At 38.9% G+C, this 17,661-nt stretch overlaps 1 protein-coding gene across 5 annotated transcripts in view; it reads left to right on the plus strand.

The window, feature by feature from the left end:
- ZMYM1 (zinc finger MYM-type containing 1) overlaps positions 1-17,661 on the plus strand; it is a 45,834-nt gene that overhangs the window by 2,966 nt on the left and 25,207 nt on the right. For 3 of the 5 annotated variants that reach the window (XM_044237776.1, XM_044237772.1, XM_044237773.1), the window contains exons 2-5: positions 5,137-5,306; positions 6,429-6,501; positions 6,704-6,953; positions 14,593-14,767. In XM_044237776.1, coding sequence (XP_044093711.1) covers positions 5,211-5,306; positions 6,429-6,501; positions 6,704-6,953; positions 14,593-14,767 — 594 coding nt within the window. In that variant the 5' untranslated portion in view covers positions 5,137-5,210. Of the gene's footprint in view, positions 1-5,136; positions 5,307-6,428; positions 6,502-6,703; positions 6,954-8,827; positions 8,947-14,592; positions 14,768-17,661 lie in introns of those variants that run through there. The other 2 variants (XM_044237774.1, XM_044237775.1) reach the window with 2 other exon arrangements.

The raw sequence follows: 17,661 nt of genomic DNA on the forward strand, positions 1-17,661 counted from the left end.
TCCCTTTCCAGTTTTTATACCAGATTCCCATTGAGTATTTCACTTTAACTTAAAGAATATTCTTTAGCATTTCTACAGTGTAGGTTTGTTTGTGATAAATTCTCATTTTCATTTATCTGAAAATCTCCTGATTTCACTTTTTTTTTTTTTTTTTGAGATTTTATTTATTTATTTGACAGAGAGAGAGCACAAGTAGGCAGAGTGGCAGGCAGAGGGAGAAGGAGAAGCAGACTCTCCGCAGGGCAGGGAGCCAGATGTGGGGCTCATCGCAGGACCCTGGATCATGACCTGAGCCGGAGGCAGACCCTTAACAGACTGAGACACCCAGGCACCCCTTCACCTTTATATCTGAAGGATATTTTTACTGACTAGAGAATTTTAAGTAGGGGTCCACACCCCTCCCTCCAGCTCCTTAAAGATACTCCATTGACTTCTGGCCTTCATTGTTTTTGAGACGAGAACAGTCTTTTTTCTAATTTTAGTTCTCCTGTAAAGTCTTTTTTCTTCAGCTGCTTTTAAGATTTTTTTTTTTTAACTTTAGTTTTCATGAGTGTGACTATGACGTGGGTAGTTGTGTTTCCCTTTTATATTTACCTTATTTGTTACGCATAGAACTTCTTGAATTTAGGTGGTTTGATATTTTTCTTCATTTTGAGGAAGTTGTCTAGCCAACAGTTCTTCAAATATTGCTTCTGTTGGATTGTCTGTTTTCTCTTATTCTGAGACTATTAAATCTGTGTTACACCTTTTAGCCTTGTTCCGCATATTACTTACCTTATAAATATTTTTATCCTTTTATGTATCAATCTGAACTACTTTATACTATTGATATAAAATGTATTTATTCATAATTTCTGAATTTTATTTTACAATTCTCAAATTTCCATGACTTTTTTTTTTTTTAATTATTCCAGGACTCTCCTAAACTTCTCCATCTGTTTCTCTATTTTCTCAAATGTCCTAGCCTGATAATACCAATATGCGTTTCCTATAGGTCTGTTCTTTTATCTTTTTTCTTTTCTCTCTTTTCTTTTCATTGGTTTCCAGTCAGTCTTATTTGGGGTTTTTTGTTGAGATGTACCCATAAATTTTTATTGTATTATGGATGAAAAAATTTAAAGACTCTAGGTGCACTTCCTCCAGAGAGAGCTGTTTTTCTGTAGACGGTCAGATAGTTCTAACCAACTATATATATATATATATATATATATATATATATATATATTCCCCCCCGCAACAGATTATATTGATCCTTTTGAGGGTTAGTGTTACCCCTTTTTAGGGCTGATTTATTTTGGTTTGCCCTTTCTTCTAGGGATTGGTCCCCTAGAGTCTCAACTGCAAATCCAGATCTTTACCATATCCCCTCTACCTTTGCTGGACTTAAATTTCAACTTTGTTACTAGCTCTGCAAAGCTACTAAAATCAGTTCTTTAGGCTCAACCTGCTGTTTTCTGATAGATTTTTTAGTATCACACTCTGTAAATGTACATTTGGAAGTCAGCTAGTAAGTGGAGGAGGAGGATATTTGTATGCAAATTAGGAGGCTTGTTTCTCCTTGGTTCTGCTTTGTGGAACCTTTGTTCCTGTCCTTCATGCTTTGGCCACCAGAACTCCCATTTCCTTAGCTCAGTGTGCTGCTGTTTTCTGTTTGGCCTTTTTCCTCTACTCTGTCCTGTCAGGTGTGTTCAGGGGTAAAGCCTGTTAATTTATCTGTTGTGCCTGGATTTATCATCTCTTCTCTGTTGTTTTCTTTTTAAGTTATCTGTACACCCAATATAGGGCTTGAACTTATGACCCCTGAGATCAGGTATTTTGTGCTCTGGTGATTGGACTGAGCCAACAAGGCACCCCTAGACTTATTAGTCTTTTTTTTTTTTTTTTAAGACTTTATTTGTCAGAGAGAGAGAGACATTGAGAGCTTAAGCAGTAGCCACAGCAGGCAGAGGAAAAGCAGGCTCCCCGCTGAACAATGTGGGACTCAATTCGAGGACCCTGAGATCATGACCTGAGCCTGAGACAGACACTTAACCAACTGAGCAGAGAGCCTGCTTCTCCCTCTCCCTCTGCCCTGCTTGTGCTCTCTCTCTCTGTCAAATAAATAAATCTTTTTTAAAAATGTGAATTTGGTTTTCTGCTTCATGATATAATCCTCTTTGGTTTAAATTAAAATGTTTTAATTGGTTATTACCAAGTGGTATTAACTAGCAGGAACATGTGCCACATTTATCCTAGGACTATTACTACTCTGCGACATACATGGTTTATCCCCAGGTAAGACTAGTGATAGACTATATTAAAGAAGGTTTCAGAGCACCTATCTGGCTCAGTTGGAGGAGCATTCGACTCTTGATCTTAGGGTCATGAGTTCAGGCCCAACTTGTGCTTCTCCAACTGAGCCAACCAGGCACACCTAAAATAAAATCTTTTAAAAAGGGGGGGGGGGCGCCTGGGTGGCTCAGTGGGTTAAGCCGCTGCCTTCAGCTCAGATCATGATCTCAGGATCCTGGGATCGAGTCCCGCATCGGGCTCTCTGCTCAGCAGGGAGCCTGCTTCCTCCTCTCTCTCTCTCTGCCTGCCTCTATGCCTACTTGTGATCTCTCTCTGTCAAATAAATAAATAAAATCTTTAAAAAAAAAAATGGGGGATCTCGGTGGCTCAGTGGGTTAAGCCTCTGCCTTCAGCTCAGGTCATGGTTTCAGGGTCCTGGGACTGAGTCCCACATCGGCTCTCTGCTCAGCGGGGAGCCTGCTTCCTCCTCCCTCTCTCTCTCTGCCTGCCTCTCTGCCTACTTGTGATCTCTGTCAAATAAATAAAATCTTTAAAAATAAAAAAAAAATTTTTTTTTTAATTTATTTGACAGACAGAGGCCACAAGTAGGCAGAGAGGCAGGCAGAGACAGAGAATGGGGGAAGCAGGCTCCCTGCCGAGCAGAGAGCCCGACGTGGGGCTCGATCCCAGGACCTTGGGATCATGACCCGAGCTAAAGGCAGAGGCTTTAACCCACTGAGCCACCCAGGCGCCCCAAAAATAAAAAAATTTTTTTTAAAATTTTAAAAAAGAGGTTTCTAAGGCTTATTTTACTCTAATGTGCATCTTGTTGGAAAAAGAAGTACTGAATTTGTATTTCATATATTTTTTTGCTCTTTTTGTTTTTTCTGATAGCTAAAGAAATGTTATTTACTGTTTTCCCTGCTTCAGAAACCTATTTTAGATTAATTAATTACACTTTCAAGGTGTTTTCCATTATTTGCCTATTGGTGTGATAACTGACATATTTGAAGGGACTCCAAGATGCAAAAGCTCATAGATGCTTTGTTTTATTGATTTTTAGACTTGCGTATTTTCTTTCAGGTGAATGACAGTCTAGTAGTTAATTTCCTGTGAGTTTTGCTTTGCTGGGTGTGTGTAATGTTCACATGGGCTGGGCAGAGGCCATAGAGCTTTTATTGCACTTCACAGGCCTTACTCATTCAGTTTTCTGCTCTAGAATAGGGACTTTTAGTAAAAGCTACCAGAAAAGTGGGGAAGGGACCAAAGATGAGAGAAAAGATAGAACCAGTTTGCCCTGGAAATAGGGGCATTGGGGCTGAGCAATCAAAAGGCTGGTGAAGGAGACACCTGGGTGGCTCAGATGGTTAAGCGTCTGCCTTTGACTTAGGTCTCAGGGTCCTGGGATCAAGCCCAGCTCAGCTCAGCAGGAGGGCTACTTCTCCCTCTACCTCTGTTCCTCCCACCTGCTTGTGTGCACACAGGCTCTCTCTCAAATAAATAAAAATCTTTAAAAAAAAAAAAAGTCACTTTTAGTTCCTAAAAGCTATAAAATGGAATTATTTTTTAAGCCTGAATGTGCAGCAGTCTTCTTTATTTTGATTTTTGGATTTTAACTATCTTATCTAGTTACCAAAAAGGAATCCATTAATGGGGGAGGAGGAGCAGGCATAAGGTGTAAATGAAAATAGATTCAAAACATATTTAGAAGGTTTAGATTGACCCACTTTGGTGATTAGATGTGGGAACTTTAAGGGAAGAGGAACTTAGGATTACCCCTAGTTTTTTGGTTTGGGAGATTGGGTATATAGGATAGTTGATTTTACCAAGAAAGGAAACGTGTAAAGCAGGCTTTGGGATTTTATAAGAATATAGTTTTAAGTCTCTTGAATTTGGGGGACCTGTGGAGCATCCGAGTGGAGATATTTAGTAGGCAATTAGGTATATGGGCTGGAGCTCAGAAATATAGGGGGAAATCAGCCTATAAAGGATGGTTGAATCCAAGGTTATGCCCAAGGAACAAGTGAGAAAGAGTCCTGTGGAATTGTGCTTTGGAGGAACACAAATATTTTTATTTTTTTTAAGACTTATTTATTTGAGAGAGAGCGCAAGCTGGCGGTGGAGGAGAAGTAGAACAGAGAGCCCGAGTCAGAGCTCTATCCCAGGACCCCAGGATCATGACCTGAACCGAAGGAAGATGCTTAACTAAGAACTAACTAAGCCACCCAGGCACCTCAGAACACAAGTATTTTAGAAGCAGGTGAAATAAATGTTTGAGAAGAAGACTGGCAAAGAGATAGGAGGAGAAATAGGCCTTGGAATCATAGGATTCAAGGAAACAGAGGTTCAAGGGTGAGGGAAGGGAGTGGCCAGAGAGAAGGCAGTAGCTTAGAATAAAAGTTGGATCCTTGAATGTATTTGAGTGTTTATATGTGAAGAACCAATAAGGAGGGAAAGAGGAATTGAAAAGCATATAAATAGTAATCAGCTCTGTAAGAGGGCAGTGGCAGAGGAGAGGTAGTGAGCACAGGTATTTGGATTAACCTTGGATAGAAGACTTATGTTTTCTAAGACTATTTAAGTTAAAAGTAAACTTGTGTGTTTGGTGAGCTTATGCTCTAGGCAGGCCTGGGAGAATAGAGGTGGAGAAAACTTAGTCCCAGAAGAAAGCTTATAGATAGGTCTACCAAAGAATTATATAACAAAGCTATGTTGGGGAGTAATGGATGAAGGGAAAAAAGCCAGTGTTGCACTGTGAAGGAACCTTGAGTCCAAGCTGTCTAAAGACCCTTTCTGCTTTCAGAAGTTACCATATTTAAAGGGACTAATTTTAAAATCAGACTCTCCCATCAATTCATATTTTAGGAACCTAGATACTATTCCCCAAGAAGAAATTCATTAGTTTGGAACAGGAGGATTCCTTTACATCAAACACCAAGATGAAAGAATCACCGATAGATGGTAAATGTGACAAAGCAGGGACACCACAACTGGGACAGCTAGATGAAATTAAGACGGAACCTGAAAATGCTCAGGTAACTATCCTACTTTATTTTCTTTTTTGTAGAGCAGCATTTAAGTATGCATTTCTGTTATGCAGATGCTGGTTTACTGGTTGAAAACCCACAATCTTTATCTTCCCCTAAGCAGCTGGTCAAATAATGCAGGGTATATGGCGTGAAGTGCCATCACAACTATATGGAAGAATATGATCTGAGCAAAAAATGGATGTTTTAGAATTGGGTTTTGGATTAATAAAAGGATTGCTTAGGATATTATGGGCCTAGCCAAAGTTAACATATTTTGTTTTCATTTTTCTTAACTTGAAACAATATGAATAACTAATTAAATGTTATTATGGTCCTGACTCTACTTAGTACATTATGAATTCTTGGAATTTTTTTCTTTGTAATTATTTTGCCCAAATCAGTTCCATGTTTATTCATAAACTTCTTTAGATGTACTATATGCTAAAGAACCTGTAAATGATAGACTGACTCAAGCTGTTAATGTTCTGTATGTAATGCCACATTTCCTTAAAATGTTTATATATGAACTAGCTGAAATTTCTAAGGAAACAAAAAGTAAATTCAACTTTTAATTTATTTCTGGTATTCTGTTTAGAAATAGCCTAAAGTAAATCAGTATTAAGTAAGGATATGACTCCCATTGAGTTGGTGACACTGGGGAATGTTGTCCATCTAGGAAGTATTGGTTGCTTCTTCAAATCTATGAACATTGAAACACATAGATCATGTTTAGAGTGCCTACTGCTCTGAAAAGTCCTCTCTAAGACTCATTCAGCCCTCTCCAACAACTTTTGTGTTTAAGGTCTTTATGAAGACTGTTAGCTGTTACTGAATAGAACTAAGGAGGTAAAATAGGTGTCTCTATTGAGAGTGTCTCCTCTATTTGTGGTAGCTTACAGAAAGACTATGTGAACAAAAATTACTGAAGTCACATCTAGATATGATAGAATATAATATATATAATGTGTCAGCCAAAGGTCACCAAAAGGGGAGTGCTCACCTATGGTTCAGTTCAGTTACACAATTCACTGCACAAACTTTAAACATAATTTATTATTATTTTCTATAGAATAACTAGTTGTTTTATGCACATTGAAGTCATTATTTTCTTTTTTTTTTTTTTTCAAGGAGTATTGTCAAGCCCAGCAGCCTAAAACTCAGGAGAATGAACTGAAAATAAACACTACATTTTCAGACAGTGGTAATAGAATTACTTAAATTAATTATATTTATTCTAACCAATGTAATAGCCAGTTTATTCTGCTTTTTTAGAATGTCTTTGAATAGTGCATTGTTTCTTAGAGGTTTCAAGTCCAGAAGTAACCTCTAAAAGAAAAATAAGAGAATGCATACTTAATTTTACATAAATACTAATTTTTTTCCTTCCTGTTTTGTGTTTATAGCTCCACAGTTGACTGCAGGCATTCAGCTTTCCCTGACATCATCTGGCATGAATAAAATGCTTCCTTCAGTTTCAACCACAGCTATTCAGGTTTCCTGTTGTGGTTGTAAAAAAATTCTTCAGAAGGGGCAAACTGCTTATCAGAGGAAAGGGTCTACTCAGCTTTTCTGCTCCACGCTGTGCATCACTGAATACATTTCATCTGCCAATTCACCAGCTCTTCCCAGGAGAACTTGTTCAAACTGCTCAAAGTATATAATTCTAAATTATGTCCCTTTTACTTCCCTACATAGATTTTGATCAGAGTCTTGGTTGTAACTATCTACATTTTCATTTTTTCTTTTCTTAACTTTTTTTTTTTCTTTTAAGATTTTAGTTATTTGACAGAGCGAGAGAGCACAAGCAGGGGGAACAGCAGAGGGAGAAGGAGAAGCAGGCTCCCCGCCGAGCAGGGAGCCGGATGTGGGGCTTGATCCCAGGATCTTGGGATCATGACCTGAACCAAAGGCAGATGCTTAATCATCTGAGCTACCCAGACGCTGCTGTTTTCATTTTTTCTGAAGAAGTATCACCTTGGGTTAGTGAAAGGAAGCTGCTTCTGCTTTCAGTTCCTCTGTTAGATTCTTCAGACATACTTTTTTTGTTGAGAGATTTACGGAAATTAAAACATAAGGAGTTCTGTTTCTCTTCAGCTTTAAATATAATGTGACTACTGAAACTGACTTTCCTACTCTTTTCATTTGAAATTCTCTATAAATGGGATTATTATATACTCATTTTATTTTATCATTTAACAGTATAGGGTGCAAACCACTATCACATTAATCATAGAATAATTTGGATCTTCCAAGGTATAAAGTAGCCAGGGTATAACATTATAAAATAATGTTTCACGTAATGGTAAATGAAGTTATTTGATTCTTTTGCAAAATTGAATAGTCATAGGTAAACAGGGATGGATGTAATTTTTTCAAGATATCAGTGAGCTACTGTTGGGGTTTGTATTGCTAACTATGTGTGTGTGTGTGTGTGTGTATTTATTTATTTTACTTATTTATTTATTTGACAGGGATATATATATATTATTATATAGGAAGTAGTAGTAACTTTATAATGAATTAGTGAAAAATCTCCAAGACTTTGAAGGGTGCCTGGGTGGCTCAGTTGTTAAGCATCTGCCTTCGACTCAGGTAATGATCTAGGGATCCTGGGATCGAGCCCTGCATCAGGCTGCCTGCTCCACAGGGAGCCTGCTTGACCTTCTCCCTCTGCTTCCACCACCCCATTCCTGCTCTCTGGCTCTCAAATGAATAAAATCTTTAAAAACACACACACACAAAAACTTCAAACTCTACCCTGAGATGTATAAAGGATCAGTGTGCTTTGAGACTCCTATTGTAGTATAATTCTGGTTTGTTAAGTACTCATTAAATGCTAATGCTGAATTTTAAATATTTTTGTTTCACAACAAAAAACACATAAGCCACTGGTTTTGTTTGTAAATATAATAAATTCCTTTCATATGTCTTATTTTGGAATCAGATTGCTATAATTTAAATCTTGCTTCCTCCATTTACGTTTACATTGTGCAACTAATAGGAGCTGTATCAGTATCATTTGGGAGCTTATTAAATAAAAATAGAGAATCTCGGGCCTTACCCAGGCCTACCAAATCAGATTGCATTTGTTCCCAGATGATACATCTATATGCTAAAGTCAAACATTGAGAACTTCTTAGTATTCCCATTTGTTTTATTAAATGCACCTAAGAATTATGAGCATTAAATAATAGATTCAAGTGATCAGAACAATACTGGCATATAATAAGACCTCAATAAATGTTAATTATCACTGTTATTCTCTTAACAAACTCACAAATCCTTTTTATTGGTTGCTTCAGCTCTTTGTTTGGCTGCTGCGTTGGGTATTATCCGTTGCTTTGAGTCTTACTCCCTGAAACAACCTTTCTCTTGTGTTTTTTCAACCCTTCAATACTATGTCTTTTTTCCTTTTTGCTAAGGGCTATAAGGCACTCTCTTCAGTCTGCTTTCTTTCTCTGCAGAATCATAAAACTGGAAGGGACCTTAGAGATCATCCAGTCCAAACATTTTCTTTTGGTTTTCAGGAAACTGAGGTCCTGAGAAGTTAAGGTATCATGTTACTGTGTTTGGAGTTTACCCATTATCCATCTTCAGCAGATCTCCCAGACAGATTGAAAAGGCTGAAACAGGAAAGATATAGTGTGTAAGTCATTTTCCAAGATGGAGAAATCCAATATGAGCAAAAATAATGAAAAAGGTTTTACTTCTTTGGAATACAAATTTTTTGGATACAAAATAGTACCGTATAGGTCGGTAGAAAGTTGGTAGTAATGCTTGGGCTGGGAGAGGTCATCATTGTTCAAAGTAACCTGTGCTGCTTTTTTAGAAAATTTTTTTCTCCCATATTTATTAGCATCTTGTATTAATACATAGTTCTCAAGATTTTTTTTTTTTAAAGATTTTTTTTTTTTAAAGATTTTATTTATTTGACAGACAGAGATCACAAGCAGGCAGAGAGAGAGAGAGGAGGAAGCAGGCTCCCCGCCAAGCAGAGAGCCCGATGCGGGGCTCGATCCCAGGACCCTGGGATCATGACCTGAGCCGAAGGCAGAGGCTTTAACCCACTGAGCCACCCAGGCGCCCCTCAAGATTTTTTTATTTTAAGGTTTTTATTTATTTATTTGACAGATAGAGATCACAAGTAGGCAGAAAGAGAGTGGGGAAGCAGGCTCTTCGCTGAGTGGAGAGCCCGATGCGGGGCCCGATCCCAGGACCTTGGGATCATGACCTGAGCCGAAGGCAGAGGCTTAACCCACTGAGCCACCTAGGTGCCCCAAGATTTTTTTTTTTTTTTTTTTTAAAGATTTTATTTATTTATTTGTCAGAGAGGAGCGAGAGTGAGCACAGGCAGACAGAGAGGTAGGCAGAGGGAGAAGCAGGCTCCCTGCCAGGCAAGGAGCCCGATGTGGGACTTGATCCCAGGATGCTGGGATCATGACCTGAGCTGAAGGCAGCTGCTTAACCAACTGCGCCACCCAGGTGCCCCAAGATTTTTTTTTTTTTTTTAAAGATTTTATTTACTTATTTGACAGAGACACAACAAGAGAGGGAACACAAGCAGGGGGAGTAGGAGAGAGAGAAGCAGGCCTCCCACCGAGGAGGGAGCCCAATTCGGGGCTTGATCCCAGGATCCTAGGATATTGACCCAAGCTGAAGGCAGACGCCCAGCAACTGAGCCACCCAGGTGCTGCCATAGTTCTCAGGATTTTAGCTAATTATCAGCATTGAAGTTTCTTTCATAGCAATGATTTAAAATCTGTTTTCAGTTAATGCAGTATTTATTCTGTTTCATTAACCAAATAAAAGTTATCTTTGAAATGGCATTTTAAATCATGTTGGAAAGATAAGACCTCTTTTGAGAGCATTGTATTTAAGAAGTGTCATTTCTGCACTTTAGTATCCTAGTTGAAACCAACCAGAGATTCTGATAGCTATCAACAGAGCTCAGAATATCCTGGTGCACTAAGACTGTATAACACTTACATGTAGGAAAGTTCAGTCCTGTGCTTAGAGTTGGTTTAAGCTAATTTTAGGCACTATTAAGAAAATTGATTTTTTAATTTTTTATTTGTAATGACTCCATAGACTAGAAACCAGGAATCTAGTATACTGGTAGCAGTAAATATCAGTAAGTATTTTCAGACTTCCATGCTTCTGCCGATGCAATTTCTTCTGTCTCCCTTTCCATCTGCTAATTTTTTTCTGTTTTAAAGCTCTTCCTGAAACATCTTTACCTCTTGTCTGTTGCCGCACCATTTTTCCTCTCCTCTCACTAACTCCATCACCCACTCCCGAGTCATTGTTCCATGACTTGTGTTTTAGTAGTGTTCATAATTCCCACAGCATTAATCATAAAATTAATGTTTGTTTGTTTTTTTAAAGATTTTATTTATTTATGTGACAGACAGAGATCACAGGTAGGCAGAGAAGAGGAAGCAGGCTCCCCACTGAGCAGAGAGCCCGATGCGGGGCTCGATCCCAGGACCCTGAGACCATGACCCGAGCCAACGGCAGAGGCTTAACCCACTGAGCCACCCAGGCGCCCCCATAAAATTAATGTTTTTAAGGAAAGAATTGATACTGTCCCAGTTAGACTATGAACCTTTTTTTTTTTTCTTTTAAGATTTTCTTTGTTTATTTGAGAGGGAGAAGGAGCAGGGGGAAGGGCGGAGGGAGAGGGAGAAGCAGGCTCTCTGCCAAGCAGGGAGCTGGATGCAGGGCTTAATCCCAGGACCCCAGGATCATGACCTGAGCCAAAGGCAGACACCTAACTGACTGAGCCACCCAGGCACCCCTAGACTATGAACCTCTTGAGATTAGGAACCAGATCATACTCCTCTTTATATTCCCCGTGCCTAAACACTAGCTGGTACACAGTGAATCCTAGAAAAATTGTTGTCAAATGAAGTACAAGGATAGCACAATTTAGACCTATGCATTTAGACCTATATTTTAAACCAGTAAATAATTGATTCATGATAATGAAATGAACCTGTTATCTTTGGTATCGTCTATTTAAGAAGGAGGAAAATCATAATACACTGAAAATTATAAGTATTGAAATGTTAAAATAGTGTTGATTTTAGGAATATTTCATCTAGAAAACTGTTATCCTGAAAGATTGATGTTCTGAGGGTTCTAAGTAGCCAGATATGGCAGTTCTCAAACATTTCTAGTCTCTGGACCCCTTTACACTCAAAAATTTTTAAAGAGCCAGTGAGCTTTAGTTGATGTAGTAGGTTCTAACTACCAATATATACTATGTTAGAAATTAAAACTGAGAAATTTTTAAGCTAATTATTAACTCATTTAAAAATAATAACTCAAGGGGCGCCTGGGTTGGCTCAGTGGGTTAAGCCACTGCCTTCAGCTCAGGTCATGATCTCGGGGTCCTGGAATCGAGTCCCGCGTCGGGCTCTCTGCTCAGCAGGGAGCCTGCTTCCCTCTCTCTCTGCCTGCCTCTCTGTCTACTTGTGATCTCTCTCTGTCAAAATCTTTTAAAAAATAAATAAATAAATAAATAAATAAAATCTTTGAAAAAAAAAAATAATAACTCTGGGATGCCTGGGTGGCTTAGTGGGTTAAAGCCTCTGCCTTCGGCTCAGGTCATGATCTCAGGGTCCTGGGATCTAGCCCCACATCGGGCTCTCTGCTCAGCAAGAAGCCTGCTTCCTCCTCTCTCTCTGCCTACTTGTGATTTCTGTCAAATAAATAAAATCTTTTAAAAAAAAATAGTAACTCCGTGCTTATTAACAAATACTTTTAATGAAAAATAGCCATATACATTAAGCATTATTTTACCAATTTTGCAAAGCACTTCAGTGTCTGACTGGGTTTTCACATCTGCCTCTGTGTTCAGTTTATTGGAAAATGTTGTTTTGGCTGACGTGTGAAAAAAATCTGGTACTACAAATATGTATTTGGAAAAGGGAAGAGTGTTTTTCAATAGCTATTTAGATTTTGCGGGTGCTCTTTGATACTCCACCAGAAAACAGGTAGTACTTAAAGGTTAGTTACACCGTGAAAATTGAAACCATGAGTTTTTTTGTACTGTTAGGTTAAAATACATCAGTCTTTTCTATTTTGAATGGTTTTTTTTTAACCCATGAATGAATGATTTTTGTTACATGCTATCATAATTTGGAAAATACTGGTTCACTGAGTTATGTAGATCTTCCAAATGTTCGCATATTTCTTTTTTCTTTTTCTTTTTTTTTTTTTTTTTACGATTTTATTAGAGAAGAGAGAGAACAAGAGAGAGGGAGTGCATGAACATGAGCAGAGGAAGAAGCAGGCTCCTCGCTGAGCAGAGAGCCTGACACAGGGCTTGATCCCAGAACCCTGGGATCATGACCTGAGCTGAAGGCAGACACTCAACCAACTGAGCCACCCAGGCGCCCCTGTTGGCATATTTCTTTTATACAATATTTTAAAAATCACATTTGTTAAAATAAACACACACCAGAAAATCACCACTAATCTTACCAGGAAAGCTTAACTATTGGGAAGCAATCAAGTTGGAGATGGCAAATACTCCTAAATTCTGGTTTTCAACAAAAGCTCAACTTTTATCATTGGCAATGTTACTTAAATTTTTGAGAAAATATTTGCCAGCTACCCACTCTGGATAATAGTTTGTTCTTTCAAGTAAAAATGTATTCCGTGAAAAAAAGTAGCTACCTCAGGTTGTAACTCTTAACATTCCCATGTGAGATTTACATTGAGACAACCATCATACTTTAGTGTGCAAGAGAAGTACTTAATGCTTGTATCCCATATCACACAGAATACTAAAAAAAGGTTGTCAAGGATGAAGTTTAATAAAGTAATTGATTTTTACAGCAAATGTGTGGCATTGAGTAACACATATTAGGACATTTTGGTTCAACTGCCTTAATTTGTGCTAAGGCTCTGGCGTTTGACCCAGCATCATTTTTTTTTTCTTCCAATGTATTGAGGTGAAATTCACATAACAAAAAGCCACATCAGTAGTAGTACACTGACCGTGTCTAGTTCAGAACATTTCTGTTACTCCAGTGTATCCAGTAGGCAATTTCTCCCCAGAGGTCTCCTTTCTCTCTAGCCCCTGGTAACCACCAATCTGCATTCTATTTATGGATTTATCTATTCTGGATATTTCATATTAATGGAATCCTACAGCATACAACCTTTTGTGTCCATCTTTTAGCATAATGTTTTCAAGGTTTGTCTGAGGTTTATACGTATTATAACATATAGAGCAGCACTTCATTCCTTTTTTTGTAGCTAAGTAATATTCCATTGTATGGATATGGCACAGTTTGTTTATCCGTTCATTCATTGGTGAAAATTTGGGCTGTTTTCTATCTTTTAGCTGTTTTTCTTTTTCTTTTTTAAGTAAGCTCCAGGCTTAGTGTGGGTCTTGAACTCAAAACCCTGAGATCAAGAGTTATGTGCTTTACCAACTGAGCCAGCCAGGGCCCCTATGTGTTAGCTATTTGAAATAGTGTATTTACACTTTTTTGAGTACTTATCTTCAGTTCTTTGGGGTACATATCTAGGAGTGGAATTGCAGCAACCCGGGGTTGATTTTGCACTATCAGTTCAGATGTTAACTTAAGGATGGGATGCCAAGGTGGCTCAGTTGGTTAAGCAGCTGCCTTCCGGCTTAGGTCATGATCCCAGTGTCCTGGGATGGAGTCCCACATCAGGCTCCTTGCTCAGCAGGGAGCCTGTTTCTCTCTCTGCCTCTGCCTGCCATTCTGTCTGCCTGTGCTCGCTCTCTCTCCCTCTCTCTCTGACAAATAAATAAATAAAATCTTAAAAAAAAAAAAAGTTAACATAAGGAGAAAGGCTTTTTTTTGGACAAATATTTTAACAAAATAATTTTGTTTTGGCGGACCCCTCTAAAAGTATCTGGAGGATCCCTGGAGTTTTTCAGACCATATTATGATATCCTCTGTCTTGCAGATTACAGAGTTGGTCAGGTATGAATATGTGATTTCTCATCATCATTCTGTTATCACTAGCACTAACTAATATAAACTAGGTAATCCTCAAAACTGCTATCAGTTATGTTTTATAACCCCTACTTTATAGATGAGGGAATCAACCTTTAGGAGTATACATGACTCACCCATCATTATGTAATGTAAGTCCTGGAACTAAATGCCAAATTCAGGTTTTCTTATTTCAAGGCTGATGTCAGTGCTGTTGCACAGTCTAAAGGTGGATGAAATGGGAGAGGATTACTTGAGGGAGTGCTTTAACTTATAAAAGTGTTTAATGGTACTCTTGTTTTTCTTTTTAGAGACATCTTAAATTTAAAGGATGTGATCAGTGTCCAGCTAGAAGATAATACCTCTAGCAAGAATTTTTGCAGCCAATCTTGTCTTTCATCATATGAAGAAAAAAGAAAAGCATTTGTTACAATATGCACTAATAGCGTTTTAACCAAGTGCAGCATGTGTCAGAAGACTACTGTTGTAAGTTACATTTTTTTTAAACTTTTAGGGATTCTGATTATTTTGCTTAAATATTAGAGTTTTTACTGAATGTTTTTAAATCCTAGATTCAATATGAAGTAAAATTCCAGTATGTGAAACACTGTCTTTGTAGTAATGCCTGTTTTCAGTTTCACTCCAACAACCTCATCATGGTCTGTCTTGAGAACTGCGGGGCTTCCTGTTAAACTGTTTCTAGCCCATTTCATATGCTTCAGATGAAAGGACAGTCCCATTACTCTAATAGTTCAAAGAGTGGAGTGCCTGGGTGGCTCAGTCAGTTCAACATCTGACTCTTGATTTCAGCTCATGTCATGAGATCAAGCCCCACATGTATCCCACTCTGCTCAGTGCAGAGTTGCTTGTCCCTCTCCCTTGCCCACCCAACTCCAGTCGCAGACTCACTCTCTCAAATAAGTAAATAAAATAGTGGGAAAAAATCGTTCCGAGTATTCTAGCATATAAGCAGATAGGAATATATGTTGCATGAAGTAAGAACCACTCCATTTGGGGCACCTGAGTGGCTCAGTCGTTAGATGACCTTCAGCTCAGCTCAGCTCATGATCCCAGGGCTCTGGGATCTAGCCTCCTGCTCAGCGGGAGGCCTGCTTCTCCCTCTCCCACTCACCCTGCTTGTGTTTCCTCTCTGTCTCTCTGTCAAATAAATAAAAATCTTAAAAAAAAAAAAAAAAGAACCACTCCATTTGAATTTGACTACATGGGACTCAAATGAAACATCCAAGAGTGAGTCTCTTCATTAGTTCACTTGTGGATGGTCCCACTTAATGAAAATGTGGGGATCAGATTTTAGTACCATTGGGAATAGTTTCAGTTGATAGGATAGTGAAGAAGATTAAATAAAAGACTCTGACAGTTTCTCTTACATAACGATTCATGATAAATGCTATATGGAGATTTTCCTCAAGAATCTCAGGATGATCTGGCCTTCAAGAAAAGCCAAACACATAAAAGGTTGTTTATAAACTGCAAATAAAGATAGCAGGGGGGCGCCTGTGTGGCTCAGTCCTTAAGCATCTGCCTTCAGCTCAGGTCATGATCCCAGAGTCCTGGGATCGAGCCCCGCATCGGGCTTCCTGCTCTGCAGGAGGCCTGCTTCTCCCTCTCCCGCTCACCCTGCTTGTGCTCCCTCTCTCACTATGTGTGTGTGTGTGTGTGTGTCTCTGTCAAATAAATAAATAAATCTAAAAATGTATATATGTAGTAGAAATAATGGCCTACTGATCAGTAAGATTCAACCACAAAGTGTTTTTAATTCTATGTTTTCTTATATCTAAGCAAGGTTAAAATGAACCCAGAATGTCACATGCTTTTCTAAATGAGAAATAATTCCCTATTTCTGGTAGGACAGCCTGGGGTGGGAGGTTCTGAGAGCAGAGAAGCTGGGTCCTGCTTTGGTGGACTAAATGAGATTAATGCAGGGATACCTGGGTGGCTCAGTCAGTTGAGCATCTGCCTTCAGCTCAGGTCATGATCCCAGAAACCCGGAATCGAGGCCCACATCAGACTCCCTGCTCAGAAGGGAGTCTGCTTCTCCCTTTCTACCTGCCACTTCCCCTGCTTTGTGCTCTCTCTGAAAAATAAATAAAATCTTTAAAATAAAATAAATGAGATTAATGCAGTTAATGGTCTGAGCCCTTTCATGAGGTAGGGTTGAAGTTGTCTTACTTGTTCAGATGATGCTTTGAGACCCATTTCTACTCCATAAATTCTTCCTTAAAATCATGCAGTTAGAGATAGGATTCTCATCAAGTCTGAACAACTCAAATAGGTCATTTGTAAGCCACATCCTTTTTTTTTTTTTTAAGATTTTATTTATTGGAGAAAGTGAGAGACAGCATGAGTGGAGGGGAAAGGGCAGAGGGAGAGGGAGAAGCAGACTGTCCGCTGAGCAGGGAGCCTCATGTGGGACTCGATCCCACGACTCTGGGATCATGACTTGAGCCGAAGGCAGATGCTTAACCGGCTGAGCCCGCCAGACCCCCCAGGGCTTCTCAAAATATAAAAAGTCATACTAGTAAAGTATAAAAGAATTTTCAGAGTTATGCTCTGTTTTTTGTTTCATTGTTTCTTTGCCAATACCCTGTTTTTCACAGAAGAAAATCTGTATTTTTTTTTTGAGTATTTATTTATTTGAGAAAATGGGAGCACGACAGAGGGAGAAGCCAACTCCCTGCTAAGCAGGGACCCTGATGTGGGACTCAATCCTAGGATCTTGGGATCATGACCTGAGCTGAAGGCAGACACTTAACAGACTGAGCTACCCAGTAGCCCCTGCATAAGATATTTTCATTTGTCCTTGTACTTATGCCCCCAAAAGCAGTTCTTGTTCACCATTGCCTTAAGTCCAGGAATGATGGTTCCTGTTTTCAGTAGAAACAATAGATGGTATGTCTCACAGTTTATATCATTTATCATTTACCTTTGAACACTTACTGTTTCCTGAATGCACTATATTCTTTTTTTTTTTAAACTGAAAGAATTTTTTTTTTAAAGATTTTATTTACTTATTTGACAGAGATCACAAGTAGGCAGAGGTTAGGCAGAGAGAGAGAGGAGGAAGCAGGCTCCCCACTGAGCAGAGAGTCCGATGTGGGGCTTGATCCCAGCACTGCAGGATCATGACCTGAGCCCAAGGTAGAAGCTTTAACCCACTGAGCCACCCAGGTGCCCCCTGAATGCAGTATATTCTATGTATTTTACTGCTTCTATGCTACTTTCTTACAATATGCTTGTAATTTTTACCATGAGGTTAGCCTAGAAAAACAGCGATTCCCACAGCTGTTTTCTGGCTCCTTCTCAGTACCAATGGAGGCTTTCCTGAGTTAATATTCAAAATGGAATTGAGGAACGAGATA

This window comes from Neovison vison, chromosome 2 (assembly GCF_020171115.1).
Source record: "Neovison vison isolate M4711 chromosome 2, ASM_NN_V1, whole genome shotgun sequence".
NCBI lineage: Eukaryota > Metazoa > Chordata > Mammalia > Carnivora > Mustelidae > Neogale > Neogale vison.